Source organism: Lissotriton vulgaris, chromosome 7 (assembly GCF_964263255.1).
Source record: "Lissotriton vulgaris chromosome 7, aLisVul1.2, whole genome shotgun sequence".
NCBI classification, from domain to species: domain Eukaryota; kingdom Metazoa; phylum Chordata; class Amphibia; order Caudata; family Salamandridae; genus Lissotriton; species Lissotriton vulgaris.
Window position 1 is genome coordinate 1,361,739,535 of NC_141695.1, and position 21,873 is coordinate 1,361,761,407.

Here is a 21,873-nt window from a genome sequence, read left to right on the forward strand (position 1 = left end):
TATGCCCTGAGTTACAGGGTCTGATAAGGTGGTCCAGTCCCAATTGGAAATGTACCTAGGGTACATGGAATCCATTTTACAGAGAGAGCAGTAGGCCTGGGGTCCTGATTGGCAGGGTCCCAGGTCGACTATGTCAAAAACCAGCTAAAACACAGGGCAAAAAGTTGGGGGCAACCATAGTCAGGAGGTACCTTCCTACACAACCCCCCCCCCCCCAAACGAAAGGAGATAAGGCTATCCTTGTCCAGATAAGCCTCTATTACCTAAGTGGCCATATAAGGAAGGACCAGCTCTGGCTTGGTTTCCCCCTGTGTCATGGTCCACTAGGCAACCCCTCACCCTAAGGGTATCTGAGGGTCTCCACCATAGGGAATCTCTGTCTCTGGTGTGTCTTGGGAAAGTAAAAGGCTGATGCTGGGATGGAGTACTGAAGTGAGGCTCCTCTACCTTTGGGCTCAACTTCCTCCAATCACCATTCATCATGTGTGCCTTTCTTTCTTTAGCCGAGATGCACTGAGCTCTCAGGGTCAGCCTCTGGCTACCTAAAGCTGGAGGCTGAGTCCCTCTGTTTGGCTTACTGGAGGGACAGGTCAGGTCTGGGGTTTTTAGGCCCCATGTTTGGCTGTGCCCAACAGTGTCCAGCTGTGGGAGGTCCCTAACTACTTTTAAGGGGGATCCCTCAGGAGTCTGTTTTCTTTTCACTTGGCTAGGTTTACCAGCTTCAGTGATCCTAATCTGCTGATTAAGGAGTTCTTTTGGACAGGGGGCCCTTTGGGGTCCACCACTGGCCTCCCTGACCTCTTCAGCCCTGGGCTGACTGAGGCAGGGTAGAGAGGTGCAAGTTACCTGCTCCAGACTGGGTCCGACCTGGGAAGGGTCCACTGCCATCAGAGGCTCTGCCAGGCTAGGCCTGACTACCTCTGGGGCAGTTCCTTCAACAGGGGTAGAGTCAGTTCCCTGAGGAGGCTGGCTCTCACCTAGTGTCTGGGAGGGGGAAGACTCTTCTTCCTCCTCAATGCTCTCTGTTTGAGTGGAGTGATCCATTGTTTCAGGCTTCACAACCTCACTATCTGTTTGAGTAGAGGCTGAGACCATTTCAACCTTGCCAACTTTTTCAGGAGGGCACTCAGTTTGTGTTTGGGCTGTGACTGTCACAGCCCTCCTATCCTGTTCTGGAAAGTCTGTCTGAGCCTGGGCAATGGCTACCACTGCCCTTCCAACCTTTTCAGGGAGGAATGGTGCTTGGACTGGGGCTGTAGCTATTACTGCCCCACTAACCTGTCTGGATAGGCCTATCATTCTGGAATGAGTTTCTTGTTCCACCTCAGCCCATGCTGAGAGTTCCAGGTCATTCCCTAGTAAGCAATCTACAGGTAGGTTATCTGTCACTGCCACTCTCATGGGCCCTGTGGCATTACCCCAGCTGAGCTTGACTACTGCCATGGGATGCCTTCTTTTCATTCCATGAATGTCTGTCACCTGATAAGTAAAACCAGGGGTCAGTTGAGCAGAGGGGACCAGATGGTCACTCACCATGGTGAGGCTGGCCCCTGTGTCTCTGAATGCCTCAACTTTCTGACCATTCACTAAAACTTCTTGTCTATACTTTCCCAAAATGTGGGGTCCAGTAGTGAAGTTGGCAAACCCCATGCCAGTCTCACAGACAAGAGTGTGGTCAGGGAACCTGGCTAGGCCATAGTCCTCCTGATGGCCCAAAGTAATGCCCACCACATTCTTGGGGGCACTCCCACCACCTGGGGGATTACCACTAGTGGTAACAGGAGGTTTAGGAGTATTACCTGGGGGTATATTTCCCTTATTGCCATTTTTAGGGCAACTGGCATCACTTTTGTAATGGCCCACCTGTTTACAGGTATGGCAATAAGGTTTCTTCTGTTCTGAAGGAGTGTTCTGGGACCCACCACCCTTGTTGGAGTTTTGGGGCCCTTGGGAAGTCTTCTCTGTGGATTTATCCCCACCCTTCTCTTGAGGCTTGGTTGATTCCTTTTTCTGGTCACCACCCTGGTTTTTAGGCCTAACCCTGGTTCTGACCCATTTGTCTGCCCTCTTACCCAATTCCTGTGGAGAGGTCAGATCAGAGTCTACCAGGTGCTGATGTAATAACTGGTTCTGACAATTATTTAAGATTTGCTCCCTCATAATTAGATTATACAACCCTTTAAAATCAGTAACCTTACTACCCAGTAGCCAGCCTTCAAAAGCCTTAGTGGCACAATCAACAAAGTCAGTCCAATCTTGAGACTGAGTTTTCTGGGTGTCTCTGAACAGTATCCTGTATTGTTCAGTGGTTAAACCAAACCCATCAACCAGTGTATTCTTCAAGATTTTGTAATTGTTAGCATCCTCCACCCTTGTGGTGAGGAGCTTATCTCTACCTTTACCATCAAAGGAGAGCCACAAGATAGCTGCCCACTGACTTTGGGGAACACCCTGCACAGTGCAGGCTCTCTCCAAAGCAGTAATCCATTTGTGGATGTCATCCCCTTCTTTAAAGGGGGGCACTATCTTATTCAGGTGCTTTGTATCAAAACTCCTTTCCCTATTGCTAGGTTTATTGCTGCCACCAGTGGGCTGTAGCCCACATAATTCTTGCTCTCTAGCAAGGGCAAGTCTCTCTTTGGCCAGGGCAAGTTCTTCCCTTTCAATCCTCAGTTTGACTGCCCTTTCTTCAGCTTCATACACTCTCCTCTTAGGGGAAGACATCCCTCTGTGAGAAGAGTTGAGAGAGCCATTGGTTCGAAAGGATCTGTTAGAGCCTCTTGATAGAGACCTAACTCGTCCATTCCCAATGTTAAGCTGACCTGAGAGTGGGCCCAGGGGTCCCCCAGTACCAAGCTCATGTCTGCTTAAGTTGGACCTGCTTAGTCTACTGACTTCTAGCTGTCCCTTATCTGCCTCATCCCCTGACAACTGGTCCTCATCCTCATCCTCAGCATCATCTGCTTCCTGGAGGGGATGGTCCTGGCTATCAAAGGGTCCCTGTAAGGAGGGCAAACTTCCTTCTGGATTAGAAGGGTCTGGGTTACCAGCCCTACTGGCATCATAAGCCTCTAAGAGACCAATCAGAAAGGAAGTGGTGGGGTTAGACCCCTGTTTTAGCTTCCTGAGGGTACACACTTGTCTCATCTCATGGAAGCTAAGAGCAGCATATTTAGAAGTGACCTGTGGAGGGTCCACTGACACAAGGGGATACTCAGAGTTTCCTCCTCTGTCTGCCATGCTGATTCTAGTGTGGTGTAAGTGATGCACCTACCTACACTATGGGTTTGCCTACTGATCCCTTGCTAAGAGTTGCAGCCAAGGTGTGCTAAGCCTTGAGGAGCTACAACAGCTGGTTCAGTAGAACTCAGAGTATTCTAAGCTAAGTTATATGTACCTAACAGTACTTATGTGATCTTTCAACAAGATATTCTTAGGATACGTGTGGTAAAACAACAGCAAGCTCAAATCCCACCCGCTGCTCACCAATGTGAGAAGGTGGCCTGATATGCAGTGGTCACTATTCTAGTGAACACTATGTATCAGTCCAGCAACCCTTATTGATGATTGGTTGTAAGTCAACCTTATAGACCAGCTATCCTAGTAGCGTGGATACGAGCAGTCTAAGGCTAAAGACTCGAGAGGGCGTGTTAAGCCAGCTGTTATACCACACATATACCCCTTGAATACCCAGTGAAAGGACACCACACAAGTGTTATGAAAATAAACAGTGTATTTATTAAAATCACAACAGCCCTGTACTCTTTATGAGGACAGGGTACTAAGCACAAACCAAAACTCTTACAAAAATACTTAAGTTAGCACAGTATATACAAATGCCCGAGGGGCACGGAAAACCATATACTCTGAAAGTGGAATGCGAAATTACTAGCAGGTGAGTACAGTACTAATAGGCTTAGGAATCGCTAGGACTTCACTATAGAATCTTCAGATTACTTCTGGGAGGCCTAGGGGACTCGGGTGCAGAGTGTGCACTCTCACGCGTGATGCGGGACAAAGTCTATGGTAGCTAGTAATGACAAAGTTAGTGTTCTCGGGCGAACCCGACCTGGTAGGAGGAAAACGAAAGTGGATCCTGACCCTTGGATAGTGAGGCTGTGCTGGGGCACCGAAATGCCGAAGTTACCTAGCCCAGGGGCTGCAGCTGCATAGGTCTCAAAAGACGTCGGGAATCCTCGTAGACGGACCAGGAGCCTGGAAGAAAGAAGTTGCTGGCAGGCGACCAGTGAAGAAAGTTTGATGGATCCAAGCCTGGATCGAAGGAAGATGACACCTGAAAGCAGAGGGGACCAAGTTCGAGACTACTAGCCAGTAGTCAGTGGGCACCAGGAGGGCACCGGATGGTAGCCACCTCGACTAGGTGAGTGGGTGACGCTGTGCTCGCAGATCTCACGGACCAGGAGGCGTTGTCGGCGACCAGGATGGAGGAGCGAGCTGTCCCACGAAGATTGAAGCTGTCGGCGTCGCTGGACCCAGGATTGGGCAACAAAGCCTTGGCAAATTCAAGCCCACGCGGTGGACTCAAAATGGCGTCTGGAGTGGACCAGGAGGGTCCGGGGTGCCTCTCTTGAAGAAGGAAGCAAGGGCCAGTCTGGAGCAACCAGACCAGCAGCAGTGATGTCGTCGGGCGTCGTGAAGAAGGCCACAAGCCAGCCGGCTAGTAGCCACACAGCGCGGTGAGCACGCAAAAGCAGAAGGGCCCCACGCAGATCGTGGAGATGCTGGAGGGCTGATCTTCGGTGCGGGAGCTGCTCAGGGTTGGGGCTTCTCGGACCCCAAAGCACTCACCAGTGGAAGACTCGGTGGGCTTGTTACAAAGAAGTCGTGCAGTCTTGGCGATCGTCGGTCCCTCGAGGTCTCGTCGCACTCACAGTTCTCAGCTTTGCTGTAGAGGTGAGTAGAGGTCAGAGGTGCCAGGGAAGCCGGGTCTCGTCGAGCTGGGTCGTCGGATTCGTGAAGAAGGACTTGCAGCAGACCGCAGTGTTCTTAGGATGGTGCCTGCGGATGCAGGGTGACTACTCCTTAGCCACAAGGGAGAATCTTGAAGAAGAAATCTTGATGTCCTTTCGTAGAAAGTCGTGTCTTGATTCCAAAGATGATCTAATTTGAACAGGGGGCCCGCTCCCATCTTTATACTAAAAAAGGGGGCTGACCCGGTGACTAGGTCCTGCCTATGGGTGGGACTAGGAGGGGGGTGGTTACACCCCTCTGCCATGCCGGACTTTCCCCAGGCATGGGGCTGGTGTGCCCCTGGAACTGGTTCTGACCGGCCTATGCGTAGTGAGCACCGGGGTGCCACTCAGCAGTCACCTTCCTGAAAAGCCCTGCCTACCCAGGATACACAAAACCATGTCTGGGACGGTGCTAGCACCGCCCCTGACAGGAAACCCTTTGTCCAGGCTCCCTTCACTGGGAGGACTCCCAGCTGCAGGGGGTCAGACTCGTGTCTGTGGTGGCAGCATCCATTTTGTGGAGCTGAGGCTTCGCTTAACTTTAACCGGGGTTCACAGTTACATACATGTCGTGTCCCTCTAGAAGGGTGGAATGCTAACCCCGTCGCCAGAATTGGCGAGGGGTTAGTATTCCAATTCGTATGACACCTTACTCGACATGTTTTGATAAAGCAATACCAAAGATAGCATTTAACCGCGAGGATTATAATGCACTTAAGAGTATATGGTATGCGATATCATGGAACAGCTATTGGGACTTGGTTCCGCAAGCTGCAGACAGGCTCAGCTCATGCCAGAGCACCATCTCACACGATTCCAAGCACTCTGCCTTCAGGATTGTCAAGGCCTGCCATAGGAGTGACTGATAGGAATCTGTGTGTCCATTTTAGGGTTAGGTATAGGTATACTACACCTACAGCAAAGGGTGATTACACGACTTTGCCCCAGCTGTCACGCAGCCAGTTGTGTCAAATTTAGGAGGCCAGCCAGGGGTGGCATAATACATGCTTCAGCCCCTGGTAGGCCCTGGGTACACCTATGCCCTGAGTTACAGGGTCTGATAAGGTGGTCCAGTCCCAATTGGAAATGTACCTAGGGTACATGGAATCCATTTTACAGAGAGAGCAGTAGGCCTGGGGTCCTGATTGGCAGGGTCCCAGGTCGACTATGTCAAAAACCAGCTAAAACACAGGGCAAAAAGTTGGGGGCAACCATAGTCAGGAGGTACCTTCCTACACCGCCGTGCCACACTCCCGAGGGAGGAGTGTGGCTTAGTCACGTACGACAGCGTTGGGCGACCTGGGTGGGGAGAAAGAGTGCCCCATGTACATAGTGCATAAAACCCCGTGTGTGACTTGCCTCTGTGTTTTCCGACCCCCGCTTTCCGTTACCCGCTTCCCCCACCTTCCCCATACCCCTATTCCTCACTTCATTCCTCCCCCTCCCTGAGCACCGAACACGAGTGTGCCTGTATACAACACCGGTGTTCCCTCACAATCACTGGGTCCCATTGGGTGTAGAGCAGCGTCAGATAAGCGACTAACGGCCTCTCTCTGTTCGTCTTCTTTCTCTTGGGTACCTGCGACGCTGCACCTGGGAAGGCGACCCCATAGGACGTCCCGAGCATAGTGCCACCCGCGCAAAGAAGACCTCCACCACGGATAACATAGACTTTGCCAGGGAGAGACTAACTTATCGAACCAGACGTACTATCAAAATAAAGCCAAGCTTAAAGAAGTATACTGGTCAGATTGTTACTGCTGCTGCACCTGTCACCATCCTAGAGAGTGTCCCCAGCCCCCCTCCCACGCCTACAGTGAATATGACAGCAGATCTTAACGCTGCAAATACAAATGAGCAGCACTGAAAAAAAATAAGAAAACCAGGCGCAAAAAGGAACTAATCAGGGCCCTCTGTTTCTCAGTATTATCACGAGCAGATTTGTCCTTGGGTCTGAGGCCAACATACGTGGTAACAGCTCGAACAGTTAGAATGGTCTGAATGAGGTATTTGGTCTTGGAAAACAACAAACCCTGGACGACAAGGATACAATGAACATTCAGGATTGAAGGGTAATATACATTATCAACTGTTGCTGATCATCAGAATTGACTCGGGTATCCTGCCTCAGACACCAGAGGGATACTGGCATAAGACTCGATCTTTCTTGTCTTGGTACCAAGGAGACCTGCACACCAGTTTAGGAAAAAGACACCTGACTGATCAGAATATTTCAGATTACTATCCTTCCTCTAAGCCCTTTTTTTAGCAGGGGAAACCAATGGAGTAAGCTAGATGCTGCCACCTCTGGAGAGATGGGGGTTGTAGATGGATTTCATGAAAGTCCGTCATGGTTTGTGATTTATGGGGCTGGTCATTAATTCTATGCAATATTCACAAACTTCCACTTACTCACCACCACACCCAAAATTATGACACAAAAATAGGTGCATTTAGACTGTGGTATTCATGCAGGGGATTAAGGATGCCTCCTCCACTGCCACAGCCACAGCCACTTTATTGTATTCCTCATGAGATACTGGAGATGATAACCTAGCTCCTCTCAACAGTACCCCTGTGCCGGTAGGTGGCATCAGTTAACTCTGCTTGAGGTGGTCAGCGTCGTGTTGGTAGTTATCGAGACGTCCTGCTTCGTCAAAATAACCGCCACTCCGGCGCGCTGACATCTGTACTTTTCACAGGAGAAGCGCAGAGCCATGAATTAACAGCCCATGGTGCGTTAAAAAAGACTAGGGCCCTGAAGGGTAACAGCCCTGAGACTAGAAGACAATTCCGCAGAGTGGGGAGGATGGGTGAGTCGGTAAGGAATCTGCAGTTGGATCAGGTCTCTACCAGATAAGGCGTTACCGAAGGAAAGTAGCTTGTCCATCTGATAGAGACATCTAGCCGCAGATGCCTTACCTTTGAACAGATATCCAAGCAATACCTCCCTCGGAGGTGGGACAGAGGAAAAGCTTTGAACAAGGAAATCCTGTAATACAGAGCAGGCAAACAGGACCTCTCTGTGGACCTTAAGAGTCCAGACAATAGTGTCTGGTGAACGTGTGCAGAGATGCCCACGTGGCCGCTTGATAGAAGTCAGAAAAAGGAACACCATGTTGAAGGGCCATGGTGGCTGCTTTTGCCTTGGTGGAGTGGGCCCAAAGGCCTTCAGGAGGCTGCTTCTTTGCCAAGGCATCAAACATTTTAATGCAGAGGAAAACCCAGCGTGATATGGTCCTCTTTTGGACAGCACGCCCCTTCTTTCCGCCCACATATCCTATAAAGAGTTGGTCATCCCCGAAACTCTGTGCGATCGAAGGTAGAACGATAACGCTCTTTTTGGGTCTAGATGGTGGAGACCCTCCTTTTCCTTGGAAGGATGAGGAGGTGCATAGAAAGTGGGCAGAGTAACGGACTTCCCAGATGAAAGGGAATTACAACCTTGGGCAAAAAGGACACCCTAGTTCTCAGTACCACTTTGTCCGGGAAAACTGTCAGGTAAGGAGGCTATAATGACAATGCATGCAGTTTGGTTATACTCCTGGCAGAGATAAATGCCACCAAAAATCTGTTTTGACAGTGAGCAACCATAGAGGACAGTTGTGCATCGGCTCACACGGGGAGCACATTAAAAAGGGTCAATGGACCTTTCTGTACAATATTTACAAAATGTGCTCAATCTGCAGGCATATACAGATTTCGCAGAGGGACGCCTGGCTGTCAGAATAAACTCACAGACTTCAGGAGAAAGGTCAAAAGTTGTCAACTGTCACCGCTCAATCCCCACGCATGGAGGCGGAGAGTGGATAGGTTTGGGTGAGGACCCTCCCCTGCTGCTGCGACAGAAGATCCTCCCGAAGGGGCCCCTGATCAGAGGATCGAAGCTCATATCTAGAAGCTCGGAATACTAAACTCTCTGTGCCCAATCCGTAGCCACGAGAATTACTTGCACCCGGTTGCTCCTGATCTTCTTGAGCAGTCTGGGCATGAGTGATATGGGCGGAAATGCATACAGGAGGCCTGAGCTCCACTTGCGACGAAAAACTTTGCCAAGCGAAAGCGGTCATGGAAACTCCAACGCGCAAAACTTCTGACATTGTGCTTTCTCTTTAGAGCCGAACAGATCTAGCCAAGGCTCTCCCCTGAGCTGAAAGACACCTTGTGCCACCTCCGGATGGAGACGCAACTCGTGATCCACAAGGCAACTTAGGCTGAGCTCGTCTGCTCTGGGATTCAGAGAACCAGCCAGATGTTGAACCACCAGGGAAATGCCCTGTTGGTCCAACAAAGTCCAGAGACGCTGGGCAGGGTCTCTGAACGAAGAGTCCACGTCCCCACTCTGCCCTGTTTGTTGCAGTACCACATGGCGGTAGTATTGTCCGTCAACACCTAAACTAGCCTTCCCTTTATGGATGGTAAAAAGGCTTTCAGTGCCTATCAGTTTGCCCGAAGCTCCAGCAAGTTGGAGCCTGGCTTCTGTCGGAGACCAGAGTCCTCTGATTTCCACCTCCCCCAGATGACCGCCCCATCCCGGAAGAGACACATCCATCACTACAGAGAGATCTGGGTGGGGAAGAGAGAGGAGTCTGCCTCTGACCGAATTGCGGTATGTTAGCCACCACTGCAGGTCCTTCGCAGTGCCCTTCAACATTTGCACCAGGTCGGTGAGATTTCCTCGATGCTGTGCTCATTGGAACTTCAGGTCCCACTGCAGAGCCTGCATGTGCCAACGTGCATGGTTCACTAGCAGGATGCAGGAGGTCACGAGGCCCAATAGCCTCAGAGTCATTCTCACCGACATTCAGGATAGAGGCTGAAACATTGGTATCATAACCTTAATGTCCTGGACTCACCTTTCTGGAGGATAAGCCCGAAACAGCACCGTGTCCAGAACCGCCCCAATGAAAGGGAGCGTCTGAGAGGGAAGTCAGGTGTGACTTCAGCACATTGATAGTGAACTCCAGCGAATGCAGGAAACTCACTGTAGTCTGGAGGTGGGAGACGACTGCTAGGGGCGAGCCCTCCTTCAACAAACAGTCGTCGAGATAGAGGAAGACTGGATCCTCTGATCTTCGCAGATGGGCTGCGCCCACCGCCATCACCTTTGTGAACACCCGAGGGGCGCTGGTAATGCCGAACGGTAGCACAGCAAACTGAAAGTGCTTATGGCCCAACGTAAACCGCAGGTAACAAGGATGGACAGGCAGGACGGGGATATGAAAATAGGCATCCTGCATGTCTAGCTCTACCATTCAGTCTCTAGGGGGTCCACGGCAGACAGGACCTGAGCTAGGGTGAGCATCTTGCACTTCTCCTTTTTGAGGAAGTAGTTGAGGGCTCTGAGGTCTAGGATAGGACAAAGGCTTCTGTCCTTCTTTGTGCCCAGAAATCAACAGGAATAACAGCCACAGCCTATGTCTAGCCAGGAACCCTCTCTATAGCTCACTTAGCCAAGAGAGTCTTGACTTCCTCGCAGAGCAGCGCAAGGTGATCTCCGTCGGACGATTTTACACTGGATGCATAGCTTGAGGGGTAGTCTCAAAGGGGAGGGAGTAGCACCTTCGGACTATTTGCAATAATCACTTGTCCAAGTTGATGTTTCGCCAGTGTTGGAGATGATCCTGGGGGATCGGACTAGGAAGGTTTTGTGGTGAAGGAGGGGGGGGATCGTGGCTTGGCCCGACTTCTGGTCTGGGCCGGGGTGAACTGTGTCCATGGCCCCAAAGAAGCTGCAAAGCTTGAGGGGCCCTCTGGCTGGAATAGGGTTGGTACGGTTGGAAGACCTTTCTGTCGCCATGAAAGAGCGAAACGCAGGCACGGGTCAGGATGTGTGGTGAAGCCCAAGGACTTGGCCATAGACCGCAAGTCCTTGAAACGCTCAAGGGAGGCATCTGCTTTGCCTCAGAGGAGACGGGAGCAATCAAAGGGCATGTCCATAAGGTTAGCTTGGACATCCCCCAAAAAAACAGATGTCCTCAGCCAGAAGTGTTAACGTAAGGCCAAAGCCGTGGAAATCTCGCTGCCCAGCTAGTCGGTCGTGTCCAAGCCACATCTGATGGCGAATTTGGCTGCATCTCTTCCTTCTGAAATAGTATGGGAGAGTAGGATCCGGTCCTCCTCCAAGACCCTGTCCAATATCGAATGGGAATAAGGGCCTAAAACGGCATGCAGGGTTCACCAACGGCAAAGCCGGACTGGCAGAAGAAAACATTTTCTTCCCAAAGCTTTCCAGTCTCTTGGATTCCCTGTGCAGGGGTGCCGAAGGGAATGCACCATGGAAAGTAGAAGCCTGAACCACCAAGCATTGCGGGGAGGGTTTGGCAGTGAGGAAAACTGGGTCACCCGGTGCAGGGTGATGGCAGAGGCAAATTGTCCCATTCACAGGAGCCCCTATGCTGGGGTATGGACCAGGTGCCCAGAAGGACATCATAGGGAGCTGCAGGTACAAGACCTCTGCAGGCCTACGCACCGCCTTGGCAAACTATGCTCCCTTCTCCGTAGACAGGTTAGGTGGAGACAGCGTGCCAGAATCTGGGGAGATGTCCAGACCACTGGAATCACCCAGTTTCTCATACGAGTCCATGTCTTGTGGATACTGGATTTCTAAGGGATCCCGCTCCCCCTCCCAATCCTCCTCATCCATACATAACTCCTAAGAACAGGGCAGGTTGAACGGCATGAAGCCATATGGCTCAGTCGACGCCGGTCTATACGTCGGAGGCTGCACAACCGGCTCAGAGTCATAAATGAGGAATGGGGAGACGCTGCCGGTTGGTGCCGGCGGGGACCTCGGCAGTGAACATGGTGCTGGGGAAGGCCACTGAGGAAGTGCGATCGGTGCCGGTCCAATTGGAGGCCAGGGCCGAAGGCGCGGAACTCACTGGGACTCCTCCACATCAAGCGGGGGTCTGTGACTGACATGGCGCAGTGACATGCGCTGCACAGTTAGAACCCCAAGGTTTTCTTTATGGACATCCTACACATCAGAGGGAGTTGACAAAAGGTCGAAAAAGTCAGTCAAAAAATTACATGGGGTAGCTCCGAGGACGCAGACGTCACGATAACGAACACGGCGCCAACGACATCACGCAGAGTCGACCGACACCACCTACTGGCGCGCAGAGCTACTGCGGAGTAAAATCTTCCGGATCCACCCGGACGCCTGGAAGTTCAAAGGCAAGGAATCTACAGCTAGAGGTCTCTATCAGATATGTTTTTTTCTTCCTATGTACCCCAAATCAATGAGCTGCACTCTGCAGAGCAGCATGATCAGAGTCCAATCCATCAGGGAAGATGGGTGCACTGGACTAGAATGGTTCTAAAATTATAACGGGAACAACCTTCTTACAAAGCAAGTAGAATCTTTTTTTGGAGTCATACTCCACCCTTTTTTTGGCTGACTTTCTTAATTTAAAGTGAAATCATGTACTTCAAGACTGTGGGCCCAGAGGAAGTGACAGTATTAAAAGCTTTAATGCAGCTCAAAAACCCTACTTAGGATCAGGCGGAGAAAGATTTTTGACATAAAGCAATGATTTGCCTGGTGTAGAGAAGAACATCTGTGGTGTGAAGGAAAATAAATTATTGTTTTTGCCTTAAGGCTCACAGTTCTGAAATGGCAGCAGGGCCCTTTGTGGGTCACCTTCTGGAAAACATTTTATTAAATCGACATTGGTGGTATAGATCTCTTACAAAGTTACAATAACAGTGAAACAGTTCATCCTCACCCTAAATAAACAAGTGCAAATCTGAAGAGGCTCCGCTTTGAAATTGGAAGACTGGATCTAACTGTGCAGCTTAAGAAAGCAACACACGTTGGTCCCAATGCTTTTAGACTCAGACCCAAATGCCATAAAGTCAATCGTCCCCAGAAATGGTCTGCCTGTTTATGATATTGGTAAGTTGCTGAGCAAAAGCCTGACATTGAGTTGTCACTGTCCTGATGGAGCCATAAAATCCAATAATTGTTTGAAAAACTACCAACTCAACACATCATGCAAAACATGGATGGTACTTTTCCCTGCATGGTATGGTCTCGAAGAAACGAAGACACAGCAATAGACTGGACAAAGTTGGGCATCTATGTACATAGGATATGATAAACTATGCTTTGTAGTCACAGAAGAGTTGCAGTTTATTTCCTTCTACCTTGACCATGTAAGCAGTTCCGAAGCAGACTGCAGGAAAAACGAACTCAAGATAGCATTGACAATGCAGGAAGCTGTAGATTTCACATCAAAATTGTTAAAAGCCATGTCGATATGACCCTTGTACAATGCTTAATAAACTGAGCACAGTCACTAAATGACAGAAAGAGTCACATAATGTCAAATTAGAATAGAATCACACAGCAAAAACATATTTAAAAGGGAGACTTTTATGATAGGTCTGACTGGCATTGTGATGGCGGAAGTTGCAACGAAGTACCCACTGCACACATCAGAATGAGTAAAGCAAAAGTGTTTCCCTGTGGACACTTGTGAAATTCAATACACAGCTGACCGAAAAAAACACAATGTTTTAATATTTGATGGGAAAGTTTAGGTCGGCCCGCAATACTACGACCGACATCACTGCTCTATACAAGTAGATCCAGCCTATGGGAGATCACTCGCTCTCTGAAATTTCGTCTGCCAGCCTGCGGGACCGCTTAGCAACAAGCTATTTATACTGCTTTTCGACTGCATAAAGGGCCAACCGGGGCTCCACCACTGGTCTGAAATTACGTTTAAGACGTTCGAGAACCCATACCTTGGGTTTCTCCATTTCTGACTTTTACTTCTTTTGTTTCCGCTACACAGCCCTGATAAGTCGTGGAATTAACATTCCTTTGCAACGAAACACGTGTCGGCTGGCTTGTCAAAGGAATTAAATGAAGACCTAAACTTCCCCATCAAATATAAAGACATTGTGGTTTTTTCGGTCAGCTGTGTATTGAATTTCACAAGTGTTCACAGGGACACACTTTTGCTTTACTCATTCTGGTGTATCCAGTGGTACCTCGTTGCAATTTTACGGTGTGTTGGCTCTGCAACACACATTCTGGGGGGTTATGGGGCTTATCACCTCGCCCTGTTGCACCACTTCATAAGCCGTTATCCTCAAATACCCTTGCGTTCACAGTTAGCAGAGCGCCCAGTATTTCCCCTTAATCTAAAAACCCTTTCGTACATAATTCTTTGTGATGGAGGAAGGGCAGTGAATAGTATTTTCGATTTTGCAAGGACTCTCAGTGGCAAGCACCAGTTGATCTCTAGGAGTATTATGATTTCAAAGTCTTCATGAGGCTTGGTTCCTCAAGTCATATTGCCTCACTGACTTCCACCTCTCAACTTCTCCACCCTACTGCTTCCCTACCCCCTTTTCACTTTTTCTGCTAATTCTTGCTCTACATGCAAATCAGACAACCAAGGAATTATATCCACAACACTAGCAATTAGCCAAGTGAGAAAATTGTGTGTAGAAGTATGCCACATTATCTACACAGCTCCTTTGTCATTCTTTCAATCGAATGCTTCCTTTCCATTTTTGTGATCCCTTTTCACTTTCTTTACTGCCCATGCTCAGAGATTTGAGAAGAACTTATGGTAGGAGAAAGTGGTTTCAACATATTACACATAATATAATGGAGCCTAAGCATCTGTGAAGGCGAGAATCAAGGAACCTACCGGAACACTAAAATGAACGCCATCATATCGGTATATTTTCTGGCTGGCTCTTCTTAAAGATGGATCCGCTACCAGTTTATAGCTTTTCCACTGAAAATTTGGGGTCTTCTGGAAGTCTCCCCCACCGTCCTGTTCCATTCTGACTCATTTACTCTGTTGGAAGAAAAGATCCAAGTAAGAATAGATGCTTTCCTGCATGCAGAGTTTGACAGTTTAAGCAGACATGCTTTAATGAACAGCAATATTTATTGGTTTACCCTTTTTCCAGTACAATTCAACTCACACCTGAATGTTTATTATCTAGCAGACTTTCCTTTGAGCCATCAAACATTTTCAGATTGTAGTATTCAACTCTCTACGTTAGAGACTTTTGTACAACTAAAGAGGATCTAGAAGCTGCTTAAAACAACATTAAACAAAGAACATGTTGTATGTCTCTTAATGCACAAGTTACTTACCTTCGGTAACGATATATCTGTAAGAAACATTAGTTAGTGATAGATTCCTTATCTTAGAATATCCCCAGACGTCAGATTGGATCCGTAAAGTTTTCTTCAGCAGTACCTCTGAAAGTCGGAAGGTGGCGTCGTGCGGCTTCGCATCCGTCGCTGGCATCGTAGGCGCCGAGATGACGTCACAGAGACTACATAGGCACCACAACCATGCGCGCTGCCGTCAGTTCTGTACACGACTTTCCGCGCAAGGAACAAACAGCCATGCAAGAAACTGACCACTGGTGCCATGAAACTAGGGCCCTGAAAGGGATGACCTTAACCCTAGAAATCAGTTCGCAGAACGGGGAGGATGGGTGGGACGGTAAGGAATCTATCACTAACTAATGTTTCTTACAGATATATCGTTTCCGAAGGTAAGTAACTTGTGCATCAGAAAGAAACACTTTAGTGATAGATTTCTTAACTTAGAAAAGATACCCCAGCAATACCAATCCGGGAGGAGGGTCTGCAAACCAAGATCACACCGGAAAGTCTCGGAGAACAGAACGGCCAAAGAAGCAGTCTCTCCGGACTTGGCTGTCCAAGCAGTGGTCCTTGGTAAAAGTGTGCAGCAAGGCCCAAGTAGCTGCCTGACAGATGTCCTGCAAGGGAAGGCCACGGCCCAAGGCAGTAGTGGCTGCCGTTGCCCTGCTAGAATGGGCATGCAGCCCCACAGGAGGCTCCTTCTAAGCCAACAAGTAACAGGCATTGATGCACAGAACGACCCACGAAGAGATGGTCCGTTTGTGCACGGTCCAACCTTTCTTGGCGCCCACGGAGCCAAAAAAAGTTAGTCATCCACCTGATACTGTTGTGTGCGCTTCAGATAGAACGAGAGCGCACGTTTTGGGTTCAGACGGTGGAGCCTCTCTTCCTCTTTTGAAAGATGCGGAAAGAAGGTGGGCAAAGTGATGGTCTGCCCGATGTGGAAGGGCGTGACAACATTTGTCAAGAAAGATGGACGAGTCCTTAAAACCACTTTGTCCGGATGAACAGAGAGAAAAGGAGGTTTAGAAGACAGAGCCTGGAGCTCACGCACTCTTCTGGCAGAGGTGATAGCTACCAGGAAAGCGGACTTTAGAGTGAGAAGACATAAGGGACAGTTATGAAGGGGCTCAAAGGGAGCACACATTAGATAGGTCAAGACAAGATTTAAGTCCCATTGAGGCATTAGGAAAGGCATGGGAGGAAACGTGTGTAATGCCTTTCAGGAAGCGATTAACAACTGGGGACTTAAAATGAGGAGGCTGACCTGGAAGCCGTAGAAAGGCGGAAATGGCTGAGAGATAACCCTTGATAGTGCCCAGAGCAGAGCCCTACTGGGCCAAAGAGAGAAGGAACAGAAGAACCTCGGAAAAAGGGGCCGAAAGGGGATCCACAGCCTTTGCTGAGCACCATGTCACAAATTTGTTCCACCTGTAGGAGTATACCGTCTTAGTGGAGGGACGCCTGGCTGCCATAATAATATCACAAACTTCAGAAGGAAGGTCGAAAGCTGTCAACTGTCGCTGCTCAATCTCCGCGCATGGAGGTGGAGGCTGGACAGGTTTGGGTGGAGGACCGTTCCCTGCTGCTGCGACAGAAGATCCTCCCGAAGAGGCAGTCGGATCAGAGGATCGATCGTCATGCTGAGTAGATCGGGATACCAGTAGCTTCGTTGCCAATCCAGAGCCACAAGAAGAACTTGGGCCCGGTCACGCCGGATCTTCTTCAGCACTCTGGGCAGAAGTGGTATAGGCGGAAAGGCGTACAACAGACCGCAGCTCCACTCGTGACGAGAAGCGTCGCCGAGCAATCGCCGCCTTGGAAATCACAGAACTGATGATATTGCGCGTAATCTTCAGTGGGGAATAGATCTAACCAAGGCACTCCCCACTGCAGAAAGGGACCTTGCGCCACGTCAGAGTTCAGACGTCATTCATGATCCATCATGCACCGGCGTCTGAGTTTGTCCGCCCTGACGTTCAAGGAACCTGCCAGGTATTGTCCGTGAACACCTGCACTACACTTCCCCGGACAGAGGGAAGGAATGCTTTCAATGCAAGTCAGATCGCCCGAAGCTCCAAAAAGTTGATATGGAGCCTCCTCTGGACACTGAGGCAGCACCTGCGCAACCATGTTCCACACAGCGTGGCAATAGCGGCTGAAGAGGCATGCGGTGTTCACCGACCGCAGCCCTAAGCTGGCAGATGAAAACAGTTTCTTGCCGAACTGTTCCAGCTTCTTGGATTCCTTATCTGGTGGAGTGGTAGGGAATGCGCTCTGGAAAGTTGAGGCCTGGATGACCAGGGTCTCCGCGGTTGGGTGGGTAGGCAGAAAAGCAGGGTCACCCTGGACCGGGCGATGGCACCTGGCTACGTTCTTATCCACGGTAACCCCCGTGGCTGGTCTAGACCAGGTGCCCATCAAGACGTCAGTTAAGGCATCATTGATGGACAGCAGGGCCTGCAAAGAGCTTGCCGCTGGCTTTAGTACTTCAGTGAGGAGATTAGTCTTGAGGTTCACTGTAGGCAGGTCGAGGTCAAGGGCCTCAGCTGCTCTACAGAGCACCACAGTGTATGTAGCCCCCTCCTCCATGGCAACAGCAGGAGGAGAAAGAAAACCAGGGTCAGAGGAGAGGTCAAGGCCATGGCATCCTCTAGCTCTTCTGTCCATTCCTGTTCCGACCCGCACTGCCGTCCGAGAGGGTCCTTAGACCCCTCCCAATCGCCCCCTTCTTCCAATGCCCATGGAACAGGCTGCCGCGGGGGAGGGACTGGGGGAATACAAATTGACCACATGGCGCCGGGAACGCAGCTGGACAGCGTTGGTCCGGCTCTGTGTCCCAATTAGGGTCCCAACCAAGTGCAAAATTGTCCGGAAACCAGGGGAAAGGCGGTGGCGGAACGAACGGAACCCAGTGCGCCACCAGGATCAGAGCTGCCAGCGGAGGTCCCTGCGGCGCCGGAGCCGGCGCCTGCAGTGGCACCGGCGGCAAGGAAGGCCCTCAACTGGGACCGCGGGCTCGAAGGAACGCCAGTGGGAGCCTGAGGCCTGAAGAGGCGGTCCATGGCTGCATGAAAATCTTGGGCAGGAGTCACCGACGGACCTGGACAGGGCGGGTAGGCTACGGGACTCACAGGCTCCAAATGAGCCGTGGGGGTGGTACCCCCTGTCCCCTCGTCTGCATCCGGAGACCGACGGGGAGACATCGGAGAGCGGAAACACTTGTTCGACTTCTTATGTCGTCACTTACACGATTCAGAGTGTGAAGACTTCGACCTCGAGGAGCGATGATGATGGCTCCGCAATCGGTCCCTTGATCGACCCCTGGATATCGAACGGCACGGAGACGACTGCCGAGCCTCTAGCAGCTTAAAGGACTACTCCCATAAGGCCTTCGGAGCCATGGCCAGACAGTCGGAACATGACCGGGAGTCATGGTCGCACTAGAGACAGTAGAGACAGATGCCATGGGGGCCGGCCACCGACATCGTTCAGCGACAGGCCTGCAGGACTTAAACCCAGGCATCCCTATGTGGCACCAGGAGTCAAAGACTCAAAAGGAGAAGACAAAAAGTCTCAAAAGGATAGTCAAAAAGTGACTAGGATACGTGCTCTAACCGGATCTGAGCTTGCTGGCGCGGAAAAAGAAAGAACGGACGTCAGCGCGCATGGGTGGCGCCTAAGTAGTCTCTGTGACGTCATCTCGACACCTACGATGCCAGCGAAGGACACGGAGCCGCACAACACCACCTTCCGACGTGCAGGGGTACTGCTGACGAATACTTTCCGGATCCAGTCTGATGCCTGGGGATATTCTAAGGTAAGGAATCTATCACTAACGTGTTTCTTTCAGATTAATAATTACACCTAACAAAATAAGAACAGCCTCCCTCACCTCCCTCAGTAGCATAAATTCCAGACAGACAGAAGTTGGGGATTTAGAAAGAAAGGAAAAGAACCACAATTCTCCACCATTGTTATCTTTCATAGATTTACATGCTTGAATATTCGCAAGGCTGGGAATCCTCAGTAGACAACTTTAAGAGTGCCTGATAAAGCACTTAAATAACTCTGACCAAGGCCAGAGACCACATTTGCCTATCCAATCCAGCATTTGATCCTTCATAGATTCAAATGCCTGAATACAAATTAAAACAGTAGTACAATTCGTACAGTGGAAGACATTGTCCGCTACATTTTGCAGCCTTACAAGTGTCTGTGGAATTTCTGCAAAAATATGTGTAGCCCTTATGCCTCTGGTTAAATGTGCGTTAACATTGGATAAATGACTGGGACCTATTAGCACATTTGTTTCCAGAATACATGGCACATTCCAGTGAGCTTTCTTCTTTCAATATTTTTGTTTTATTTTTATGTTTACCAAAAGCCACCAACACCTAAATCAGACTGTCTGAGGTTTTACCAAGACAGGAATTCACATACATTTCGATATTCATGGAATAGAAAGGCTTTTTCAGGTGCTAATTCTACATTTTAAAAAACGGTTGGTCAGATTTGTACATCTAGGACATAAGTGAAATCAACTTTTGGAATTAATCTTAGATTAGCTTTTAAAATAAAATGTTCATTGTAGCACCATAAAACACCTCTATAATGGCAAAAGCTTGAAGCTCGCCGACTCTTCTTATTCCTGTAACAGCTAACAGAAAAGAGTCTATCATGACAAGTGTTTAATGGAGATTTGTGAATTTGTTTGATAGGACCATGTAAGTGCTACTAAAACGGTGTTGCATTCCCCTGATGGCGGGCATCTATTTATGGGGGGGGGGGGGGGGGGGGGGGGGGGATTATGAAAAATTCACCTTAATGAACTGCTTACTAATTCTGGTTGCTAACAGAAACCTTTGATCTGTATATCAACATTATTGAGAGGTGGGCTTTCAATGAAGAATGGCTAAGTCCTGATTTGGCAATAGAAGTAACATGAAAAGAAGTGATGAACAGCAAAGAACACTGACTAATTTATTTGAACATGCTCACACCAGAACTCTCATTCATTTTAAGTTACTGCTTTTCATTGCGGATTGAGCTCTAGCAGCTTGTAATATTTGTCTGCAGTCAAAAATATATATCAAAGGACTGAAACAGACTGCAAGCAGCCAAACAGTGAGACGTAATGAACAAGGACTAGGATGACTTATTCATCCCTACTGCTTCAAAAGTAGGTGTTGGTCCACCTTAAATTGGATCAGTGTTTCTTTCGACATTTCCCATAGCTGTGGGAACCAATGATGCCTGGGCCATGCCAGAGCACTAAATCATCTTACAAGGCTCTACTAAACTTGTGGAGTACTCTTGAAATTAGTGCTGAAATTTGCAGAAACTACTGCATATAGAAACTTTTTCCCCAGTCCAAGGAAAATGCTTCTCCAACTAAACATAGGTTACATAATCTGCTTGTGAATACTGGACACTTGTTTGATTGGTGGCAATGAATATGCTACTTACCAGTATGCATCTGTTCTTGGCATGTAGGGCTGCTAACATTCATATCTTTGCATTAGATCGCCACCTAGTGTTGGGTCCGGATGATCGCACATTGTTGTCCTGGAAGAGTCTTCGAAGTATCCTGAGATGGGTGGCTCCTCCCCTGGACTACAGTGCGCATGGGCATCGGCTCCATCCCCAGATTGTTTTTTGCCATTGTGGCAGAGGATGGAGTGAAAAGTGTAAAGGATGTCCATGCTAATGATTGAATACAATAGTATATCTGCAGCTGCGACAGGCACCGGGGAGGAGGGCGGGCGATATGAATGTTAGCAGCCCTACATGCCAAGAACAGATGCATACTGGTAAGTAGCATATTCAGTTCGAGGCATGTGGGCTGCTAAATTCATATCTTTGCATAGAATACATAGCAGTCCCTCCATCAGCGGCGGTTGCCCGTGCCAGCTGCAGAAACCTGAAAAAGTGTCTTGAGAACAGCCTGCCCTACAGCCGCTTGCTGTTTGGAATGTACATCAACACAGTAGTGTTTTGTAAAGGTATGTGGTGTAACCCACGTGGCTGCTCTGCAAATGTCCTCTAGAGGAATGTTTCCAAGGAAAGCCATGGATGCCCCCAACTTGCGTGTGGAGTGTGCCTTTGGGGGTATCGTTAAAGTGCGCTTGGCTTTATGATAACAGATTTGAATGCACTTAACAATCCATCTGGCTATTCCTGCTTTGGAAATTGGGTTGCCTTTGTGTTGTGGTGAGAAGGCAACAAAGAGTTGTTTTGTCTTCCTAAAGTGTTGTGTCCTGTCTATGTAGTACATCAGTGCCCTCCGTACGTCTAACGTATGGAGCATCCTTTCCGCCACTGTTTGTGGGTTCTGGAAGAATGCTGGCAAATCGATAGTTTGGTTGAGATGAAAATGTGACACCACCTTAGGAAGGAATTTGGGGTTAGTACGTAGTACTACCCTATTTGGATGAATCTGGATGAATGGCTCTTGTATCGTGAGTGCTTGCAACTCACTCACGCGTCTTAGTGACGTAATGGCAATTAGGAAAGCAACTTTCCACGTTAGGAATTGCAGTTCACACGAGTGCATTGGCTCAAACGGTGGTCCCATCAGTCTGGTGAGGACCACATTGAGGTTCCACACGGGAGCTGGCGGTGTTCTTGGGGGAATGACTCGTTTTAGGCCTTCAAGAAACGCTTTAATGGCCGGCACCCTGAAGACTGAGAGATGCTGCCTATTTTGAAGGTAAGCTGCGATGGCGGATAGATGTATCCGAATAGAAG

At 49.2% G+C, this 21,873-nt stretch overlaps 1 protein-coding gene across 1 annotated transcript in view; it reads right to left on the reverse strand.

Annotated features, from left to right (window-relative positions):
* Positions 1-21,873, reverse strand: part of SETD1A (SET domain containing 1A, histone lysine methyltransferase) — a 960,878-nt gene that overhangs the window by 864,839 nt on the left and 74,166 nt on the right. The window contains exon 3 of the mRNA XM_086932054.1: positions 14,645-14,797. Coding sequence (XP_086788180.1) covers positions 14,645-14,782 — 138 coding nt within the window. The 5' untranslated portion in view covers positions 14,783-14,797. The remainder of the gene's footprint in view (positions 1-14,644; positions 14,798-21,873) is intronic.